This window comes from Neodiprion fabricii, chromosome 4 (assembly GCF_021155785.1).
Source record: "Neodiprion fabricii isolate iyNeoFabr1 chromosome 4, iyNeoFabr1.1, whole genome shotgun sequence".
In the NCBI taxonomy this organism is placed as follows: Eukaryota; Metazoa; Arthropoda; class Insecta; order Hymenoptera; family Diprionidae; genus Neodiprion; species Neodiprion fabricii.
In genome coordinates this window covers 26,565,416-26,583,797 of record NC_060242.1, presented here as the reverse complement: position 1 = coordinate 26,583,797, position 18,382 = coordinate 26,565,416, and the positions used below count along the sequence as shown (strand labels likewise).

The following is an 18,382-nucleotide window of genomic DNA, read 5'->3' as shown; positions in this document are numbered from 1 at the left end:
CGTCCGACATCCAAACTATGGTTTCGAACTTTGATACTATGTATGATGATGTATGGTGTACGATGTATGATGATATGATATGATGTATAATGCTTTTAGTTTTCACGTTTCATACAAGAAATATACACTTCATCTCTCCTGCCGATTCCAGACTCAAGCGGCCAGGCCCTTCTATGGTCAGCCGTTGATTGAGTATATTCTTCAGTGAACGGCTCGGCTAATAACGCTGCCGTTCTGCGACAGTTGGATGATGAAAAATTTCGCTCGTATCTTTCAAACGTGTGTTAAAATACACTACGCAGCGTTAAATACCGTCTCATATACGAAGCATCCATTTCATCTCGTTCAAAATTAGCGCATCCGTGATGTATTACAGTTACTCTGAATTTTTTTCCATCCGAATACTTTTCGAAAAACAATTCTGCTCCTCTACCCAACGCAGATACTTCACTTGTGACCAGCTAAAACAACGTTTCGATTCTATGCCTATGAAAATTCAAGATCCAGAGAGCAAATGAAAAGTTGTTGGAATAATTATGAATACTAATGTTATGGAATACATCGAGCGCGCGTCGAATAGAATCCCATTTCGAAATGAATAATTCTTCTCTTTTCATATCATAGCTAATCTGGTAATATAGGTAAATAGGACGGTTGGAGGTGTTCGGAAATGTTAGGAGGTGGTCGGCGCTGGCAGAAGGTGATAGGGGGTGGTCGAAAGTGGCCATTGATGGTCGGAGGTGGCAGGGGGAAGTAGGAGGTGTTCGAAAATGGTAGGACATTTCAAAAGTTAAAGTCGACGATGATCCGGTGCATCAATTTTATCGTTACAGATTTTCGTTTCCCATGAGGCGTAGAGTATTCAACAACGATAATGCAGTCCTTAAAATTCATCATTCATCTCTGACTGGAAAGCTAATTCGCAAGGTGTGGTATTCTATTCTATTTGCATTATGAGAAAAATACCCGTACTCTACATACACTGTTTCTCATCTTTTGCTACCTTTGGTTCAATCCCCATGCTTCCACAGCACGATTAGTCGGAAATGTTTTTGATTATCCATAATAAAATAAAAGAAGTAACAAAGCTTAAATTCATTGTTAAAACTCTAATAAATACATCAAACTGCGGTCGAATTCATTTATTATTTGCACATGACCTCTTTAAATTTGATAAATTATTCCTAAATACATTGAAACATATGTATTTATACTGAAATATTATGCAATGGGCTGTGTAAACTATAAACTATAATTTTTATCGAATAGCTGCTTTTATGTCAACAGGGCTTTGAGACTCAGTTCAGTTCGTCCTCCTCCTCGTCCACCTCCGACTACCTCCAACCACCGCCAACCACCTCCAACAACCATGCATAACCACTTCAAGTTATACGTTGAATAGTTATTAATATTTTCAGCATAAGAACACATCAAAAATATTGTGTAAGGATTGGTATAATCAATCAATTAATTAATAATATAACAAATTTTATCAGCGCATTTATAGTTACTGAATTTGTGCTTGCGCGAAAAATGAACTGAAACAATTTATTGTAAACAGGACAAGTTTGAAAAATTTGAGATGCAATATAATTACAATTGCCATTGAATAATATAAAAATGTTTAACTCATGAGCACAAATCTTCGTCCTTCTCGTCCTCTCCTTGAAGTCGAGTTTCGCTAGGTAGCGGACTTGGAGTGCAGGAACAATGAAGCGCTTGTCCCGGAATGCGAGTTTCTCCAGGTAGTGAACCTTGAGCGCAGAAACTACGCAGCGCTTGTACTGAAAGTCGAGTTTCACCAGGTAGTGGACCTGGAGCGTAGAAACTACGGAGCGCTTGGTCAAAAGTCACCAAGTCAAAAACCTGGACAGCCAAAACTACGGAGCGCTTGTCCTGGAACTCGAGTTTCACGAGGTAGTGGACCTGGAGCGCAGGAACTCCGGAGCGCTTGTCCCCGAAGTCAAGTTTCACCGGGTAGAGAACCTGGAGCGCAGGAACCACGGAGCGCTTGTCCTGGAAGTCGAGTTCCTGCAGGTAGTGGAACTTGACCGCAGAAACTGCGGAGCGCTTGTCCTGGAAGTCGAATTTCATCAGGTAGCGGACCTGGAGCTCAGAAACTACGTAGTGCTTCTTCCTGAAGTCGAGTTTCACCAGGTACCGACCTGTAGCGTAGAAACTACAGAGCGCTTGTCCTGGAACTCGAATTGCACCAGGAAGCGGGCCCGGAGCGCAGGATCCAGAACTCCGTACTCGAAATTTCCGGAGCGCGATTTTCATGCGTCCACTCTACTGCGCGGTTGTTTCCAGACTGAGGAATTTGGCTAGCTGATTTTCGTAGTCGACAATAACTGTAGATCCATAACGCCAAGATAAAAAAATTTGAGTGATGTCACTTTCTGAACATCCAAACTCTGGTTTCGAACTTCAATACCATGTATGATATGACACGATGTATAGTGATTATAGTTTTTACATTTCCGACAAGAAATACGCAGTTTATCTTTCATACCAATTTCAGACTCAAGCGGCTAGGCCCTTCGATGGTTAGCCTTTGACTAAAGATATATTCGTCAGTCGACGGTTTCGATCACACCGTCGGTAGTGTAGCTCCGTACTCTCTCCCCCCAAATCATTAGAATGTTGATAACAGTAGGAATAAATCCTGACGGATAATCAAATTTACCGCCAAATATTTATTGATTCTCGACCTGTGCTCATTACGGTGAACAGATTCAACAATTTATTAGCTACATACATTTGACACATCGTTACATGAAATTTCAAGAGCGTCTCTTATTCCTAGAATTACGCGAATTATCGCATTGATAAGGAGGGGATCCTTTCACTTGGTCTTCTCGAACCTGTGCTCGATTTCGTAAACGCCGACTGGATTAGCAATTTTCTCACAATAATCAGCCCATTCGCCCTCGCTGAGGTCAACGTCTGTAAATTCCTTGCCTCCGTCGATAGCCTTAGCCACCCATCCCTGACGAGCTGAAAATTCGGCGGGCTCTATGCCGCGGCAGTCGAAAACAGCGAGTGTCTTGAACTTTCCCTGATCCTCGGCGGTGTATGACTGCGTTGAGCCTTCGATAATCGTCATGGTATTCTCCCTCGAACACAGTTTACATTTGCTGACGAAATGATTCACGCCGCTTCCTCGCTTGGACGGCGTCGATTCCGACTGCGATACGTAGTTCCATTTCTCCGATACTTCGCCGCAGTTGCCGCATGTAAATTTCAAATAATAACGAAAATCATCACCCGACGTTTTCAGTTCCTCTATATTCTCCAGCGTCGCTTTAATTTGCAGTGCCACTTTTACCATATTTGAATAATAATTACTTGAATTTAGCTGCGTATTTTTTTCAAATTCACATCTATTTTTAAGATCAGTCTCTGCTCAGGTTAGGTTTTTCTCTGGTTTACTTACACTTTCTTCCGCAGAGTTACTGCTAACTATTTTCCGAATGCTTTCTTGGACATGAATAGTCCATAAAATTTACAGAATCTCTCGCCGATGAAAATTATACACATACACTTAACAATAGCAGTAATTTAACGTCAACACTTATTGTTAAATTGTACACAACTTATGACCATTTCCACAGTCCGTACGGTTCGTAACATGGATACATAGCGCAGCTGTCACCCGTGGTGTATTCGTTCATACAAATACGCCCTGAAATCCCCAGATGGCAGCGCTCAAACGAGCGGTGGAAAATACTAGCCGTTTGAAAGTCCCAACACATTCGACACTTCCCTAGTATGTTATATTCTTTATGAGTTGATCATTTTCAGAAGCGCTCCACAGTTTTGGGACTTTTATTTTGACTTTATAAACATGACGATCCCTTTTTCATTTTCCGAGCAATTGTCTGAAAACATACCATTTCTGAAATGGTGCGATACAGCGCACACTAGTAACATGCAAATGCATCTGGTTATCGACGATCTCAGAAAAATAGGGCATAAACTCTTGCTACATAAATTGGAGAATTCATTCCTTAATTACGCAATCAAGGCTCGCAATTATTAAGGTATTACATACATTATTTTACAGACAAGGAAAGATGCTTACATACCTATAATAGGATTATATGCGCTTTGAACCTACTATAGATCTACCTTACTTCAGTACCAATAAGAGAGTGGTTTGTGCATCTAATTTACGAAAATGGATTAGTAATACACTGCACTTTTGAGTCATCGTTATCCATAAAAAAAATTGAGTACATCAATCCACCGTTTCTGCTTACATGGATAGGCATTTGACTCGGAACTCGCCCAGCATGCGCGCAAGCGCGACCTTTGATCGATCAATAAGATTTTTTCACACCGTAGTCGACAAATTTCTCTCAGTGCAGTAAACTACGATGAATTCCGATTCCCACACCTGTTTGCCCGAGGCTGCTGGTGAGTGATGATTATGTACTCAGTGATCAGTGATTAGAAAATTGTAAAATAAGTGGGACAGATCAAGCATAATTGTATCGCAAAGTATGCGCAAACAGAATTTTGAATACACTACGAAACCCGTGTCTGTTCGCTTACATACTTTTTTCTACTGTTTAAAATAGTTTATTCATTCACCGGTGGCACAGGAATATTAATGAACTCAAACTCGCAAATTTCAAGTATTTCCCGTGCACTTTCAAATGAAAATCATGATTTTCTTATGAATAATGCTATCCATACGCACAGAGTAAAATGAATATTGATTATCTTGGTTAACTGTATAATAATAGACTGCATTAAAAATTTTCTCAACGCACTCGATGCTCGTATCATTTTCATACAGCTTCGTTGAATCAGTGAGGTGAAGAATATCTTTTTCAGTCATAGGCGACCTTCCCAGAGATGAGGGAAGCGACAACATTGCCGAATCTGTCGACGAGCTGCGAGCTAAGCTGAGCAGGATGAAACGTCTCATGGAGGCTCGCAAAGGAACTACTCTTGGTGACCTCAGTGCGCGGAAGAAGAAGGAAACATCCGACATAATCGACGGGAACTTTTTATCCTGGATTTTCGGCTCCGCACTCGCCGTTATACTGAGCGTCAGCTTCTACGCGTTTTACAACCTCTACAACGCAGTACTAAAGAAGTTTCCTCCACGCCACTCGGAGCTGTAAATATTTTACGCTCAAAATTTGAATCTACGTCTTGGTGGAGGAGTCTTTGAAGTCGTTTCAATTATCATTCGATTCTTAAAATAATCAAGGACGGGATAATTTCTTCTTAGGCATAGAACTAATTTTTGCCCAATAGAAAACTGATTTATATTCACTAGAATCGAGGTGCTTTGTCTTTATCAAGTTGTCGCTGGTTAAGGGACCCCAATTTCAGGGAAGAATTAAATATATTTAAGTGCACAGAAATATTTATGGGTATAGTGATACATCATTTGAATCCTGATTTTTATTTAGTCTTAACTTACGCGAATCTTTTCTGTCGAGTTTATTCTTTCGCGCGATTTACTGGAATGCGAATTAAGTCGCAACGCATACAAATAATCGTATAATAACAGTCTTGAGCGTAATTCGTAAATAAATGATGAAGGAAACTATACCTCTAAGAAATGCCACTTTAGATAATATTTGGCCTTCAGAGAGTATCATGAAACAATCGATTAGCGAACGCTACAAAATTTTTTAAACTTCGAAATAGTTTTCTACAAAATGATTAATTTCGAATTGTCAAAAGTATCGTCACACGATTTAATATTCCATATTTTCTTTCGGTAGAGGTAACAGCTATATTTCAAGGGTAGAATTTACGCACATATTATACCTGTAAATGAATATTTTGCCATATTCAAGCAGGGAATTTATTACGCCCACATTCGTAGCTGTTGGATAAGAAACTAATGTATACAAATTTCTAGTCAATATTTAATTAGATTAATTGAGATTGAAGTCTTTACATTCTGCTCAAAAATAAATTATTTGTCACGACACTTCGCTATGATTATGACACGAAATTCAATTCAAATCGATTGTATACGCGTTATCTAAGATTGCATATAGTCGAAATCATATCGGAAAGTGCCGATGAAAACTTCACTCAGTGAAAGAACGAACCTTTTGTGCCAAACGATTTGTGACTGAGTTTTGATATTATAACTGCCATGTAGTTATGGATAAATAACATACCATAAGTGTTTTAACCTTCAATTACTTATACCGTTGTATTACTGCAGTCGTTATTCTAATCAGTTTGTATATTTATTTATTTCTACAAATATTTATTGAAAGTATCACACACAAGTTGTCTATCAAAAATAATAAAATGAAACCTTTTACCCGTGGAACACAGCTGTCTATACAGCTTAAGATTATATTAGTTAAAGAATTGCAAAAACATGAACTTACGAGGAAAAGGTCTCTGATGAAGATGTGAAATCTAACCCTAGCTCTGGGAAACTTTTATCGGATTACATCATTGAACACATCTGTAATTACATAAATGTCCATAAATATATTACGTAAATCAAAGAAATTGAATGTTCAACAAGTGATAAAGGCTCCGATTGAACCCATCACAGTGTAAATCCTCAAAAATTTGCGGCCTACCTATAACTTTGAAATGACAATACTCACTTGCACTGTTTTTCGTCCCAGTATTGGCCATTCGTACAGAGGACTTCCAATTCGTTGCAATTGCAGGAGCATTCGTCGTCGTTCCATGTCTTTCCCATTTGACGTTCGCAATCCTCCTTTTCCTGATTTCCATTCTTGCAGTCACAGCTACAACTGTCCACATTGTAATCTTGTCGATCGTTGCAATCCTTCGCCGTCCGTTGACATTTACACCTGTATCAAACAGTAAATGTGGTTTATAGATGACATCATGATATCGGTAAAAAAGTAGACTCAGTTTGCATAATTCGCACGAAACATGACTTGATAAGATTTTACGATCACAGTGGTAGGTCTTTTCATAATTCAATGAATATTTTTCCAAACAGCAGATCACACTGTTGGAATATTAGCAGGTATCAATTTCGCGCACACTCACAGTGCAAACTAATGTTCCAGGTATTTAACCTATTACTCATATAGATATAATGTAGTTTTTGTTTTATTACTTTTCATTTTCACGCAATCATAATTGTATTTATTGCAAACAGAATTTCTCAGAAATTTGAAAGAAGTTCAAATTTTTCAGATTCCTGACAATTCATAGCATAACCGAAGAATAATTGATACACGTTCGGGAAATTAATTCATTCTCACCTGCACTGGTCATGTTCCTCGACTTTCACGACACCGCACATCATTATCGGCTGGCCATATACTTGGTTCAAACGTTTTACTTGAACATGAACGTCAACCAGCCTTTTCGACACGGGTACACATGATAAACCGGCGAGGCAGTGCCCGTCACATCGTTTAATGGAAACTGTTGGCGGTATGAAGCGAAACCCTGGCAAGGGTTTCAGATCAACGTGTCGTTCGTAAGGTCTGCAGATGCTGTTCATAATGGTATGCTTCAAACCACGACTACCTTGGCGGCAATCTGCAGAAAAATGCATGAAAACTTTAAGATTCAAGATATTGTCGACTAATCCCGAAATTTCAGAGCTCTGAAAAGAATTAAACGCTCCGATATTATAAATAACACGGCTCGTATGAAACACATAGTCAGAAGAAATACAATTTGTTACTATATATTTTTATTATGATTTGAATTGTAAGACTCACTAATTTCGTTATGAACATCATAATCTGCGCTGCGGTTAGACAGGATTCTTTCACTTTGGGCGATTGCCAACAACGCGACGAAAATGCAGAGAACGAACGAAGCAAAGTTCATGATTTCCGCAGTGATCTGGCAGATCAGACTACAGATCAAAAATGTTTCGCAGGACTGTACAAAATCTTTTCAAGCTCTGAGATGCCTTTCGTCTGCAACGAACAGTTTTATAACTGCGAATATCCTAATGGGAAATTCTCGAGAGTTATAAGACTGAATGGAGTAGGGTTGTCAAGAGAGTAGTTTGATAATCGTGGGGCTTATTTTTTTTCTTCATTTCTCGGTAGAACATTTCTTGTACATGCCTGTAGGATGTGGTTAATGTAACGCAAGTAACACAATCGTTGGAAGACGGACGGTCATACGAATGGTTTAAGTTGGCGTACAGTCGAGTGTCGACAAAAGCTAAGCGACAAGTTGACGAAGAGCGAATTCATTTTCGATTACTGAAATGGTAGCGGAAAATAAACCAGGCAAATTCAAGTTAGGTATACATTAAGTCTACGAACATCTTCTACGCTGTCAATTTTTAGTAGAGAAAAATTACAACATGACTATAGCCAATAGTATTACAATTAGTTGCCTATGGACCACTTACTGGCTAACTTTTATGAACTTAAAAATATGTTGCAACATGAAACTCAAGACATTTTAAAGAATTCGAAGAGACTATCCAGTTGCAGTGTGGGTTATTCGTTACTATTCGTAGTTTAGATTATTTCATTTCCGTCAGAGTACGTGGACAACTCTTTCGAGCCAGTTGAAAAAGAAATAATCGTTGCGACACAAATCTCGCTGCACTGCAATCGTTTAAAAATTCACGGAAGAACATCGACGATACATTACGTGTCCATTACGAAACTGCGATGACAAAAAGATGAAAATATACCTATTACGAGCACGAGTTCATTGAGAAAAGATAGCTTCGTCACAATTCTTCAGTCCAATTCTTACATCATTGCAGAGTGCAGTGCCAACGTGATGAGCGGGCGACAGGAAGCTAAACCACGTGATTCAAACGTAACAAAATACGCGTTGTACGCCTCGTAGAAATAAATATTTCTCGTAATAAATTACCAATTCGAGTGTATTCTTCTTCCATATATCAGCCTGCCACACATTACAACATCTTACGATGGAATGGGACGACTTTAAGGACAAAATATCGGTCCCGATATACGTAGCAATAACGCTGGCGATGTTCCTGTTTGATAAATACGGCAAATTATAAACCCGAATGACAGGATGAATGCGGTAACCAAGGTAGATAAATACTGTAATCGTCTTCTACGGTTTATCGATTCGCTGTAAGGTTACTTCGATTTCTCACAACGTCTAATTCCATAACTGACAACAGCAATTAATTTTCTTGAAACACCGCAGACAGCAAAGTCTTCCAACGTGGAAAACCAGACCAAGGCGAGAACGCAGCAAAGAAATTCGTACACCCAGCAAAGGCACAGCTCGAGCAATGCCCTGGCAAAAATATCGGCCGTAACAGCCGATCAGCGACGAGCTTCAGAAGTCGGACAGGCGACTATTTCTTCGGTACGAAAACACGAGCAGCTGGCCGAAGACACGCGGAGGAAGTCCGCCCATATGGCGGTGACTAACGTCATGAGGATTTCCGGCAGCGAATTGGAACCCAACCTGCAGGTTGTCCGCGCTTTTCTCGGATTAAGAAAATGAAAAATTACAAGTGAGTAACGCGTTTCACTTTCATCCACATTTCCTCTTGATAGAATTACGAGGAAACGCAAAGTGGGCAGTTGGAAAAATCTTACAAAAAAGAAACTAACGAACAGAAACGGGTAATGGTTCAAGAAGTTCCGAGGGATGAACAAGAGACAACTGATGATCTTATCGCCAAGAGTAAACCGCGAATGCAACCGTTTGTGGGCAAGGCGGAACCGGTCGTAAGAACCCTATCTTACTTCGCTTAGTGCTGGATTTAATATCGACTTTTCAAAGCTGAAACCATCGGGGCACCGTTGGACGCATATGAACGGCAGCAAACCAACGCGGTCCCTGTGCTTGCAGAAAACGTGAATTCACTGGGTTCTCAATGCCACTATTAGAACAAGAATTTCTTTCCTCCTTTTATTCAAAGTCGAAAGCTCTTCTTATCCGATTACAAACTTACTTTCAAGGAGAAGCCAACACGGTAGGACGTGTCGATTTCAACAAAATTTATCGACGTACTCTTGATCCGAAATAAAGACACCCGATTCTCGGCATTTCACCAAAGGCGAATTTGCTGGCATTGTATTTATGTTATTATTATTATATTACATTAGGCCTTGTTTTAGACGACTTTCAAAAGCAATCTATTTTTCTAAGAATTTTCTCGACACGCGTTTGCCATTTTTGGATGTAATCGATATCGGATAAGGCCGTATACTTAGAAATAATCGTGCTTTTTAATTCTACACAGCGTCACGAGGAAAGAGAAATTTTGTAGCCATGAATATCTAGGTTACGTTGGAAGTAATAGATTATAAAAATACGAGGTAGACGAAGAAATCTGGTCACTATATTTTTGGGAAATTTGGGAAAGAGAAAAAGCACGTTTTCCAAAAGGTATATCGAAAACAAGTTTATCATGGAATTTTTTCTACTCTGCCAACAAATGCCTATTCGATGAAACGCCGCAACACGGGTCTATTTACTTTGTCCCATTTGTGTGCATTATTTTTATGTTGAAATCGGCCTGCCCTAGTTCGTGACTCCTCTTCGGTAAATATCTTTCTGTAGAACCAGTGCGAAGCCCGTGAGTTCCCAAGGTTTTTTAACCACTTGCGATCAGCCCTAACTGGATAAATTTCTTGTTCAATAAGGCGTCAGATATCGAGTGTACGACACCAGGCAGCCGGCGGACGATCGGTAACAAAGGTTCATCGAGCGACGCGAACGTGAAGAGTTTGACGATGGATCACCAAACGGCGATAACATTATCCAGCCTGGAAGCGGCCAGTTTTTACTGCGTTCTACAGGAATGTCTCGATTTCCTGAGCATCCTGCGCTACGTGATCCCGGCTGAGATTGACGAGCGTTGGGACGAGCGTTACAAGACGATCGCGGAACTTTACGGCGTGCCGGATGAGCCGAAAATGATATTTCGCGAGGACATGGGACTTCTGCCTGTGATACCCAGCGTTGCGGAAAAGATTCAGCGCGACAGGTTCGTCGAAGTGTGGCTTTCGTAGTTTCGTGCACGGGCCGTATATGATTGGAGAATGTTTCGCGGCGTTAGGACTTACGCGTACGAAATTCTGAGGAGGACGACCAGTAACATCAGGGAGAATAAAACGTTCGAATCTCTGGAACTGGTTATCGAAGACATTGTTAAAACTCAAGAGGGAGAACGAGAATTGCAAATAAACTGGGAGCTTTGGACGGAGCAGGCCAAACAACTGCAAGATCTCGTGGACTATGATAAACTAGAATTTGACGATACGCGGAAGCAACGAATCGAGATGGTTCGGAAGGTCAACGCCGACGTGGACAACTCGATATTTCTCAACGGATCTCAACTTGGTACCCGAAGATGATTAATTGTTGAATTAGGGTAATTTCACCAGTGAGTTACCACTTGGACACACTTACTGTGGTGTCCTTATGACCGGTCATTTTCCTGTGTTTTCATCCTATATTCTGAGTCTAGTTTTGTACATATACTGAAATGGAAATATGAAAGAGTCTGTAAAAATAGTGAAGGTTCATTGATTAGGAAATCAAAGGAATTTCAGTCAAATTCATCAACTTTGACCTGTATCGATTTCTACCTTGTCATGTGATTTTCGTTGATTTCCGATATGCCAAGTAATTTTCATTGAATTCCAATATTTTTAGTGACTCTTGGATTGTATAGAATCAGAGAAAATCACATTAAATTACTAGAAACAGCCTGAAATCCTGGAAAGTCAATGGAAATCATTTGGTAAATTGGAGATCAACGAACACATACGATAAGATAAAGGAAAATAGAATGATAATGAATTAATATCATATAACGTTTACAGCTAAACTTACAACCTCTCCCGTGATTTCGAGTGATTCGCAATGATTGACAATGATATCAGTTGTCACGACTGATTTCTTGTAGCTTCAGACAATACATAGCATAATTCCTTTGATTGACAATTTGATTTCAAACTGTTAAATTTTTGACATCATTGACTAAACAGCCCCTGAAGCAGTGTTTATATTGATAAAATCATAAAACAGTAAAACGCTCTAAGTAACTCAGCATGACGTCCATTTCGATTTCGTATTCTACTATTATTGTTAAAGACGTTCGTCATCGGATATAAAAAAAAAAAAAAAAACGTACCATACATGATACACCGCAGGATACGTGGAGAGATGGGAAGACGCTCAACTTGAAAAGCAGGAATTGAAGCTGGCGCAGAAAGAAGGCGAATTGCTGAGCCTCAAGGCAAACTGTGAAAAATTGGAAAAGGCTGATCAGATAGTATCGGGTGAAGTGCGAACTTATCTCGAGGCAAACACTCGGGAAATGGAAGATGAGATTATATCTTGGACAAGCCAATACATCGAGGAGCTTGAAAGACGAGAACAGGAAATGACTGAACTAAAGGTAAGGAGTATAACATCGAGTTTTCTCGTTGGAGATACTTGAACAAAATTGAATTTGTGTATTGCTCCAGGATCACATCGAAGGTCAATTAGTTGAACTAGAGGAACTGAGTTTGTTGAGAGACGCGAGGCAAGTTTTCATCGACGAAGTACTAGCGGAAAAGGAGCGAGCTAGAAAGGAAGAGGAATACTGGCGAGAAATTCATCGGGTCGCCACCCTCATTCAGGCACAGTGGAGGGGGTACATGGTTCGAAAACAAATCGGCCCCTTCAAAGGGCTCCGAGCACGATTAAAAAAACGCAAAGGCAAGGGTGGCAAAGCCCAGAAGATGGCTGGAAAAGGACGTAAGAAGCCTAGGACTTCGCCCTCGAAAAAGAAAAAATAACTATGAACCAAACTTCAGAGTTCTTCGATTAAATATCTCATCACAGCACGTGACGCATTATACCGAAAAAAATAAAATTGACCTAATCACCACAGTGATTTTTTAATTGGAATATTCGAGTCATGTTTGACTTTTTTATTACGCGAGAATTCCATACTACACCCGTTTTTGGAATATGTAATATACGTACATATACTAATCTTCTGACTTTTTTTTTACTACGTTATATTTCAAGCTACTTTGCTGAATTCGACTTTAGTCAGTAACTTGTTTATTTTTACAACAATGTGATATGTTATCCCCTTTTGTTTTATTTCCAAATATCACAGAAATTAGTATTGAAAGATGGGATCCCAATCATCTGAAATAATACTGTAAAAGAGATAAATAAAAATTTTCTCCGTAGTAATATAAATTATTCAAATATATTTTTAAACAAACTTATCAGTGACACAGTATGTACAAGAACACACACACACACACACACGCGCGCATTTGTATATATGCCAACTTCTCGGGATACAAGACTACACATAATAGCCCAGCATCTAAGTATCGGCATAATTTGATGCACAAATTACAAGTATGTACAATCATGCACGTATACATACACCCACCGCTTTTGATCAAAAGGGAAGTGGCACCTATTCCGTAGCTTTTGTTTTGGATTACGACGAGTAGAGATGATACTCACTATCCAAAGATTTACATCACTCGTCCTGTATGTATATAATAATATACGTGTTGAGACTTCTAAGGGTAAAAATAAAACATTTACAAAAGAAAAATTAATTATTCACGCTATAACAATGTCTTTTGGACCCTGGAAGTCTGTTCACTTCACACGTCGTTTCGATTTTTTTTTATCATATTAAAGAGAACTTCGCAACAATTAATTGCACCTACGAAGATTAGAAACTTATTAACGGCTTCACGCGAGTATCCGCAATAGCTGTTTGGCAATTGAGAGAAATCTGTGTCTACTCTGTGAATAAGATCGGAACATTGATATCTCTCGAAATACGAGGAGTTAACTGAAAGTTCCGTGTGCGTGTAGAAGATTCACCAACTTTTTCACGCCCAGTTGCAGAATCGCAAACTGTTTCTAATCCCACTAGCAAGTAATGCGATAAAAATTAATTTCAGGCAGCCTGATTCTTTTTTTTTTACACTAATTGCCTATTCCGAATCAGAAAAAGGAAGAGTAGTGGATACCAGAACGAAATAAGAAGGTGTGCTTTCAATATGTATAACTATATATCCTTTACCGTAAGACCTCGACATGTGTTTGTAAATCATATGAATGTAAAGTTACATATTCTTTTACGAATAAATAAATGCGAGTCAATGAAAATGTAAACTTTGGAACGTAAACGCAATCAGTAAAGAGGACTCCAGCATATTACCAATTATGTGCTGCAGTCTTGTTAACAAGTGATGCTGCTGTACCTTAAAAGTATATTTTTCAACCTGAAGTAATTTAAATTTAGGGTCAAAGAGCAATGTAATAAAAACGTGAGAGCAATTGAAACGATTACTCATAGATATCATACAGTTTGATACAGTAAAATCTGTTATTGCATCTTTCGACAAAGATTGTAGTTCTGCTTCCCAAAAATAAGATGCTAAAAAATTCGGTCAAACTATTGTTAGAATTTGTCAAATTTTATTTTCGTAACACGAAAGCCAAGTAACGGTATAACAGATCAGCCCAGAGCACAATTTGATAAATTTTCTCAATATCTCATAACCTATTTCAGTACGATAATTTATGTATTTAGTTCGACCAGATTCAAAGTTTTGATTATAATAAACATATGGGTATTAATAATGCTTTGAAGATAAAGTAAGAGTAGTTAGGAATGAATTCACGTAATTTCTATTAGATTTTGTAAACCCAGTTTCAGTGAAAACATTCGTTGTATGCAGCGGCTATATAAAAAAAAAAAAAAAAAAAACTAAGTGACAAACACGGTTGCCCAAGGTATTTCACCACTTCATTACTGAACATTTTTTATCGTAAATAAATAAGCGGAACTCGGGTTCAGCTTGAATGGGACGTAGCCACTTCAGGAAGTAATCCTAATAATTTCGAACCCCAATTTACAGTGCTTTGGTAATAATTGCGATATGAAGAGATGAAGCTATCGATTACTACAGGCAGTATGAACGCATGAATTTAAATGTACAACATTGAATCGAAAATTTAAAATGTATCTGAAGCGTTTGCTGAAGATTTCTAGTATAATATCTTGTGAACGTTTATCTCTTGTTTCACTTAAACAAGAAAATCATGAGCAGTTTGAAAAATGTGCATAAATTAGAGACTGTCCTATTACGATTTCGTTGGTATCCAGTACTCTTCGATAATTCGGTCAAGCAATTTGATATAAAATGCACGTCTGCGACTTAAATTCACTCACACCCATTAGATAACCGACAGGAAAAGAAAGGCGGAGTTCTGCAGTGCGTTTAGTTATACATATTGTTGTAATAGCAAATGCCCGACGTGTTTTCGTATATCGTCGTCATTAAAAATTCAATAGAACTACTGAGTTTCTTGATTTTGCTAAGGGAAGTGGAACTTGAATTGGAAGGGTGAGCCGTGAGGGCGTGCGAAGTGTGAAAATTCGTGGAAGGGATTGAATCCTTGTTGTCGTCCAGATTCAGGATCTAGCGGATCCTCGCCCTGATCAAACTTTGCACGTTTTTCAGGATCAGTCAATACTTCTTTAGCTGCAGCGATGTCAATGAACTTTTTCTCTGCACGCTTCTTCTCTTCCCCTTCTTGGAAGTTATCAGGATGCCATTTTTGAGCCGCCTTTCTATAAGCTTTGACGATTTCCTTTTTGGAGGCGGTTCTTGGAACTGAAAGGATTTTGTAGTAGTCTCGGGATTCTGATTGCTTTTGCAATCTCTGCGCTCTCTGAACACCATCCTTAGCTCTTTGCAAATTTGGATCTATTTCCAGTGCCTCTTTGAAATCCCTGATCGCTGTTTGAAATAAACGAAATTATGTTGTACTTGCATTCGATACAAAAAAATCTATACTACAAAACTTATTTGCTGTAAAATACCATCGTCATATTGTTCAGCAGCAATGTAGGCTTCTGCCCTATCACAGAATAGGCCTGGGTCTCGTTGGATCTCGAGAGCGTCGTGACAATTTTCTATAGCTTTAGCAGGATCATTGTTACCAAGATGACATCGGCAGAGCAATTGGGCAGCTAGAAAACGCACATTTTGTACGTGCGGTTCATTTTTGAGAACACGCTTACTTCCGTCAATGCAACTTTCATAATCTTTAGCCTCTTCAGATGTCTCTGCATCGTTTATAAACTTCGCAATCTTCTTGACTTTTTTGTAATGTGGAAAGCACTGTTTGTGTTCCGGATCCAACTTTAAGCACTCCCGAATTTCCCTAACACACGAAATTGAAAGAAATAATTTTTGAACAATATATTAATATCAACTATTGAAAAACTGCTGCTCAAAGAAGACACTCACTTGAGAGACTCGTCGACTTGGCCTAGGCGATACAATAGCGAAGAGAGCTTGAAGTATCCCTGAGTATTGTCGGCCAAAAGTTTTGTCGTCGATCGTATATCAGAAACAGCGTTCATGTAATCACCTAATGCTGCATGGCTCTCGGCTCTCAGTTCCCGAAGGTGCGATGCCCAAGGGCAAACTTCTATTATTCGATTTATCAACTGAATAACTGCTGGATAATCACCACTTTGTGATAACACTTCAGCCAGCTGAATATCCTCCCTGACTGGAGATAATTTGTACAACCCATTCAAAGCATCTTCGTTCGACGGATCAAATGCCAGCTGAATAGACGTAAAAATCAATTATTCAAGTATTTGCCATTTTACTTTATTTGTATTCTGAGAAATCTTAGTAAATCAAGTGTTGAAAAGGCTACTCTCAGAATACATATCTAATCTAATCTGTTTCCACTCGATTATGGTAAAGAAAGTGAAACAGATCGATTCTACACTTTAATACCATATGTGATCACATCAAATGAAGTATTATGTACGTAAACTGTGGTGGCTTGATCACTGCAATATACACGTTTATATTAAAGTAAGCGTCGAGCTTGACACAGTAATGTGAAACAACATCTACAAGAACAATGCTTTCCAATAGAGTTGCAAGGACTGCAATTCCCATTTGCATTCAGTCTTTCGCTCAAAGAAAATCTTAGTAGAAATACGTAACATTCAACATAAATACAATAAGAATTAGACATTTAGACCGAAAAAAAAAGTCAAATACTGGGAAAACTTACATAGCTACGGTTATGAGGAAATGGAGGTATCTTGGGTCAGGAACACTTACCACATTATGAAAGTCGACTTCAGCTGCATCTAATTCGGCCTGTTTCAACAACACGTTACCACGCTGTAATCTAGCGGCATGAAAATCAGGCTTCAATTCCAAAACTTTGTCCAAATCAAATAAGGCGAACTTTGCTTTACCGAGGGCTAAGTACACCGTACCTCTTTTGTAATATGTGAGGTAGTTATTCGGATCACCCTCTGCGTAAGTAAAGGAAATTGAAGCGTCATCACATGTGTTTGTAATTTTAGGGATTGACTGAATCAACTGTGACGTACGACAAAGAAATCAACAGGTTTTCAAAAAGTCTAGAAACATCAGAACGAGCTGCCTCTCTTTGATGAACTATAATTTTTGATGTGTGTAAACGAAGAAACAGAATTTCCGGATAAACAAGAATAGAAACACTTGACCGAGGTAAAAGTTAAATCATATAATTATTCATGTACAAAATTCACTCACCCACTGCGGCATGATAATGGGACAAGGCATCTTGCAGTTGACCTCTGGCTAAAAATTCCCTCCCTAGTTCTAAATGCCTGTCAATCTCGGCCTGAGAAACGCTCAGAGCAGCTGTGAAAGTGAAAAGCGTTCAGATTGTTTAAATGCTCAGCCGAGAGAAGTGCAGGCAATGGGAAGAGAAATAGTTTCGCGAAAAAGGTTAGAGTAACTCACCATCTAAGGACCGTTCTAATACAACCAGTATCAGCCAATATTGAAACATGACTGGAAGAATCGACGTTTGCAGAGGTTGTTTTCCGTTGGATTATGCTTCAAACTTAACAACAGTGTACACAAACGTTGACTCGCCTCCCCGATATCGCAAAACTGACTAGCCGTACCGCCATTGCGATCGTGGTCTATCCTCATTGGTCCAACTCATTGAACTTCATGATCGAGGAACACACGTGATTACGTCCGCAAATTAGGCAGCGTGTCACGACGGCGACTCTATTTCACCTTCCGTAAGTAGATGCTACGCCTATGGCGACCGCGTAATCACCCATAAATTTGAAATTTGATATTCTTTCGCCAACGAAATGGCCAAGGATTAAAAAATTATTCGACTTATCACGAATCATGTAGAATACGTTCAATGTTACAGCAGTCAAATAATAGCCGCATAGTCGTGAGACTCTTGGTTGTTCGAAAGAAGTAATAAGTGAAAATTTATATTCTCATAGTTTTTGGCAGAATACAAAAAATATCGGACGATAATCAATCGAAGCTATTCAGATTCGATACTACCTAATGCCTGATAAAAAAAAAAGTCAATTCCTGATAAAATCCAT

The 18,382-nt window shown here is 39.0% G+C and overlaps 5 protein-coding genes across 7 annotated transcripts; 2 read left to right on the top strand and 3 right to left on the bottom strand.

The window, feature by feature from the left end:
- Positions 1-2,681: 2,681 nt before the first annotated feature.
- On the bottom strand, positions 2,682-3,657 carry LOC124181496 (CXXC motif containing zinc binding protein). Its single transcript, XM_046568129.1, has one exon. It carries the CDS (start codon positions 3,329-3,331, stop codon positions 2,846-2,848), a length of 486 nt encoding a protein of 161 aa, XP_046424085.1. The 5' UTR covers positions 3,332-3,657; the 3' UTR covers positions 2,682-2,845.
- A 643-nt stretch (positions 3,658-4,300) lies between these two features.
- LOC124181498 lies at positions 4,301-6,346 on the top strand. The gene is made up of 2 exons (XM_046568133.1): positions 4,301-4,419; positions 4,843-6,346. Exons 1-2 carry the CDS (start codon positions 4,380-4,382, stop codon positions 5,133-5,135), a joined length of 333 nt encoding a protein of 110 aa, XP_046424089.1. The 5' UTR covers positions 4,301-4,379; the 3' UTR covers positions 5,136-6,346.
- On the bottom strand, positions 5,273-12,191 carry LOC124181488 (balbiani ring protein 3-like). 2 transcript variants are annotated; one of them, XM_046568112.1, is made up of 4 exons: positions 12,092-12,191; positions 7,239-7,521; positions 6,603-6,815; positions 5,273-6,454 (listed from the first exon to the last, which is right to left on the bottom strand). In XM_046568112.1, exons 1-4 carry the CDS (start codon positions 12,096-12,098, stop codon positions 6,442-6,444), a joined length of 516 nt encoding a protein of 171 aa, XP_046424068.1. In that variant the 5' UTR covers positions 12,099-12,191; the 3' UTR covers positions 5,273-6,441. The 2 variants fall into 2 exon arrangements, with proteins under 2 accessions (XP_046424068.1, XP_046424067.1); XM_046568111.1 differs by lacking the exon at positions 12,092-12,191 and adding an exon at positions 7,707-7,990.
- On the top strand, positions 8,217-12,805 carry LOC124181463 (dynein regulatory complex protein 9-like). 2 transcript variants are annotated; one of them, XM_046568068.1, is made up of 9 exons: positions 8,217-8,246; positions 8,492-8,778; positions 8,868-9,021; positions 9,142-9,414; positions 9,501-9,674; positions 10,596-10,939; positions 11,012-11,295; positions 12,111-12,358; positions 12,429-12,805. In XM_046568068.1, exons 3-9 carry the CDS (start codon positions 9,004-9,006, stop codon positions 12,741-12,743), a joined length of 1,656 nt encoding a protein of 551 aa, XP_046424024.1. In that variant the 5' UTR covers positions 8,217-8,246; positions 8,492-8,778; positions 8,868-9,003; the 3' UTR covers positions 12,744-12,805. The 2 variants fall into 2 exon arrangements, with proteins under 2 accessions (XP_046424024.1, XP_046424023.1); XM_046568067.1 differs by lacking the exon at positions 8,217-8,246 and having other exon boundaries at positions 8,598-9,021.
- Positions 12,806-13,149: 344 nt separating this feature from the next.
- Positions 13,150-17,959, bottom strand: LOC124181466 (dnaJ homolog subfamily C member 3). Its single transcript, XM_046568074.1, has 6 exons — positions 17,766-17,959; positions 17,553-17,663; positions 17,091-17,290; positions 16,251-16,576; positions 15,821-16,164; positions 13,150-15,737 (listed from the first exon to the last, which is right to left on the bottom strand). Exons 1-6 carry the CDS (start codon positions 17,812-17,814, stop codon positions 15,313-15,315), a joined length of 1,455 nt encoding a protein of 484 aa, XP_046424030.1. The 5' UTR covers positions 17,815-17,959; the 3' UTR covers positions 13,150-15,312.
- Between the last annotated feature and the right edge of the window lie 423 nt (positions 17,960-18,382).

Coding starts and splice junctions, on each gene's coding strand:
- LOC124181488 (XM_046568111.1), bottom strand. CDS start 7,818: ATGAACTTTGCTTCGTTCGTTCTCTGCATTTTCGTCGCGTTGTTGGCA. Junction 7,522..7,706: donor TGATGTTCATAACGAAATTA/GTGAGTCTTACA, acceptor ATTTTTCTGCAG/ATTGCCGCCAAGGTAGTCGT. Junction 6,816..7,238: donor GAGGAACATGACCAGTGCAG/GTGAGAATGAAT, acceptor TGTTTGATACAG/GTGTAAATGTCAACGGACGG.
- LOC124181466 (XM_046568074.1), bottom strand. CDS start 17,814: ATGTTTCAATATTGGCTGATACTGGTTGTATTAGAACGGTCCTTAGAT. Junction 16,577..17,090: donor AAGTCGACTTTCATAATGTG/GTAAGTGTTCCT, acceptor ACGTCTATTCAG/CTGGCATTTGATCCGTCGAA. Junction 15,738..15,820: donor TGCTGAACAATATGACGATG/GTATTTTACAGC, acceptor TATTTCAAACAG/CGATCAGGGATTTCAAAGAG.
- LOC124181496 (XM_046568129.1), bottom strand. CDS start 3,331: ATGGTAAAAGTGGCACTGCAAATTAAAGCGACGCTGGAGAATATAGAG.
- LOC124181463 (XM_046568068.1), top strand. Junction 10,940..11,011: donor GAAAAGATTCAGCGCGACAG/GTTCGTCGAAGT, acceptor TCGCGGCGTTAG/GACTTACGCGTACGAAATTC. Junction 11,296..12,110: donor TCTCAACGGATCTCAACTTG/GTACCCGAAGAT, acceptor GATACACCGCAG/GATACGTGGAGAGATGGGAA.
- LOC124181498 (XM_046568133.1), top strand. CDS start 4,380: ATGAATTCCGATTCCCACACCTGTTTGCCCGAGGCTGCTG. Junction 4,420..4,842: donor CTGTTTGCCCGAGGCTGCTG/GTGAGTGATGAT, acceptor TATCTTTTTCAG/TCATAGGCGACCTTCCCAGA.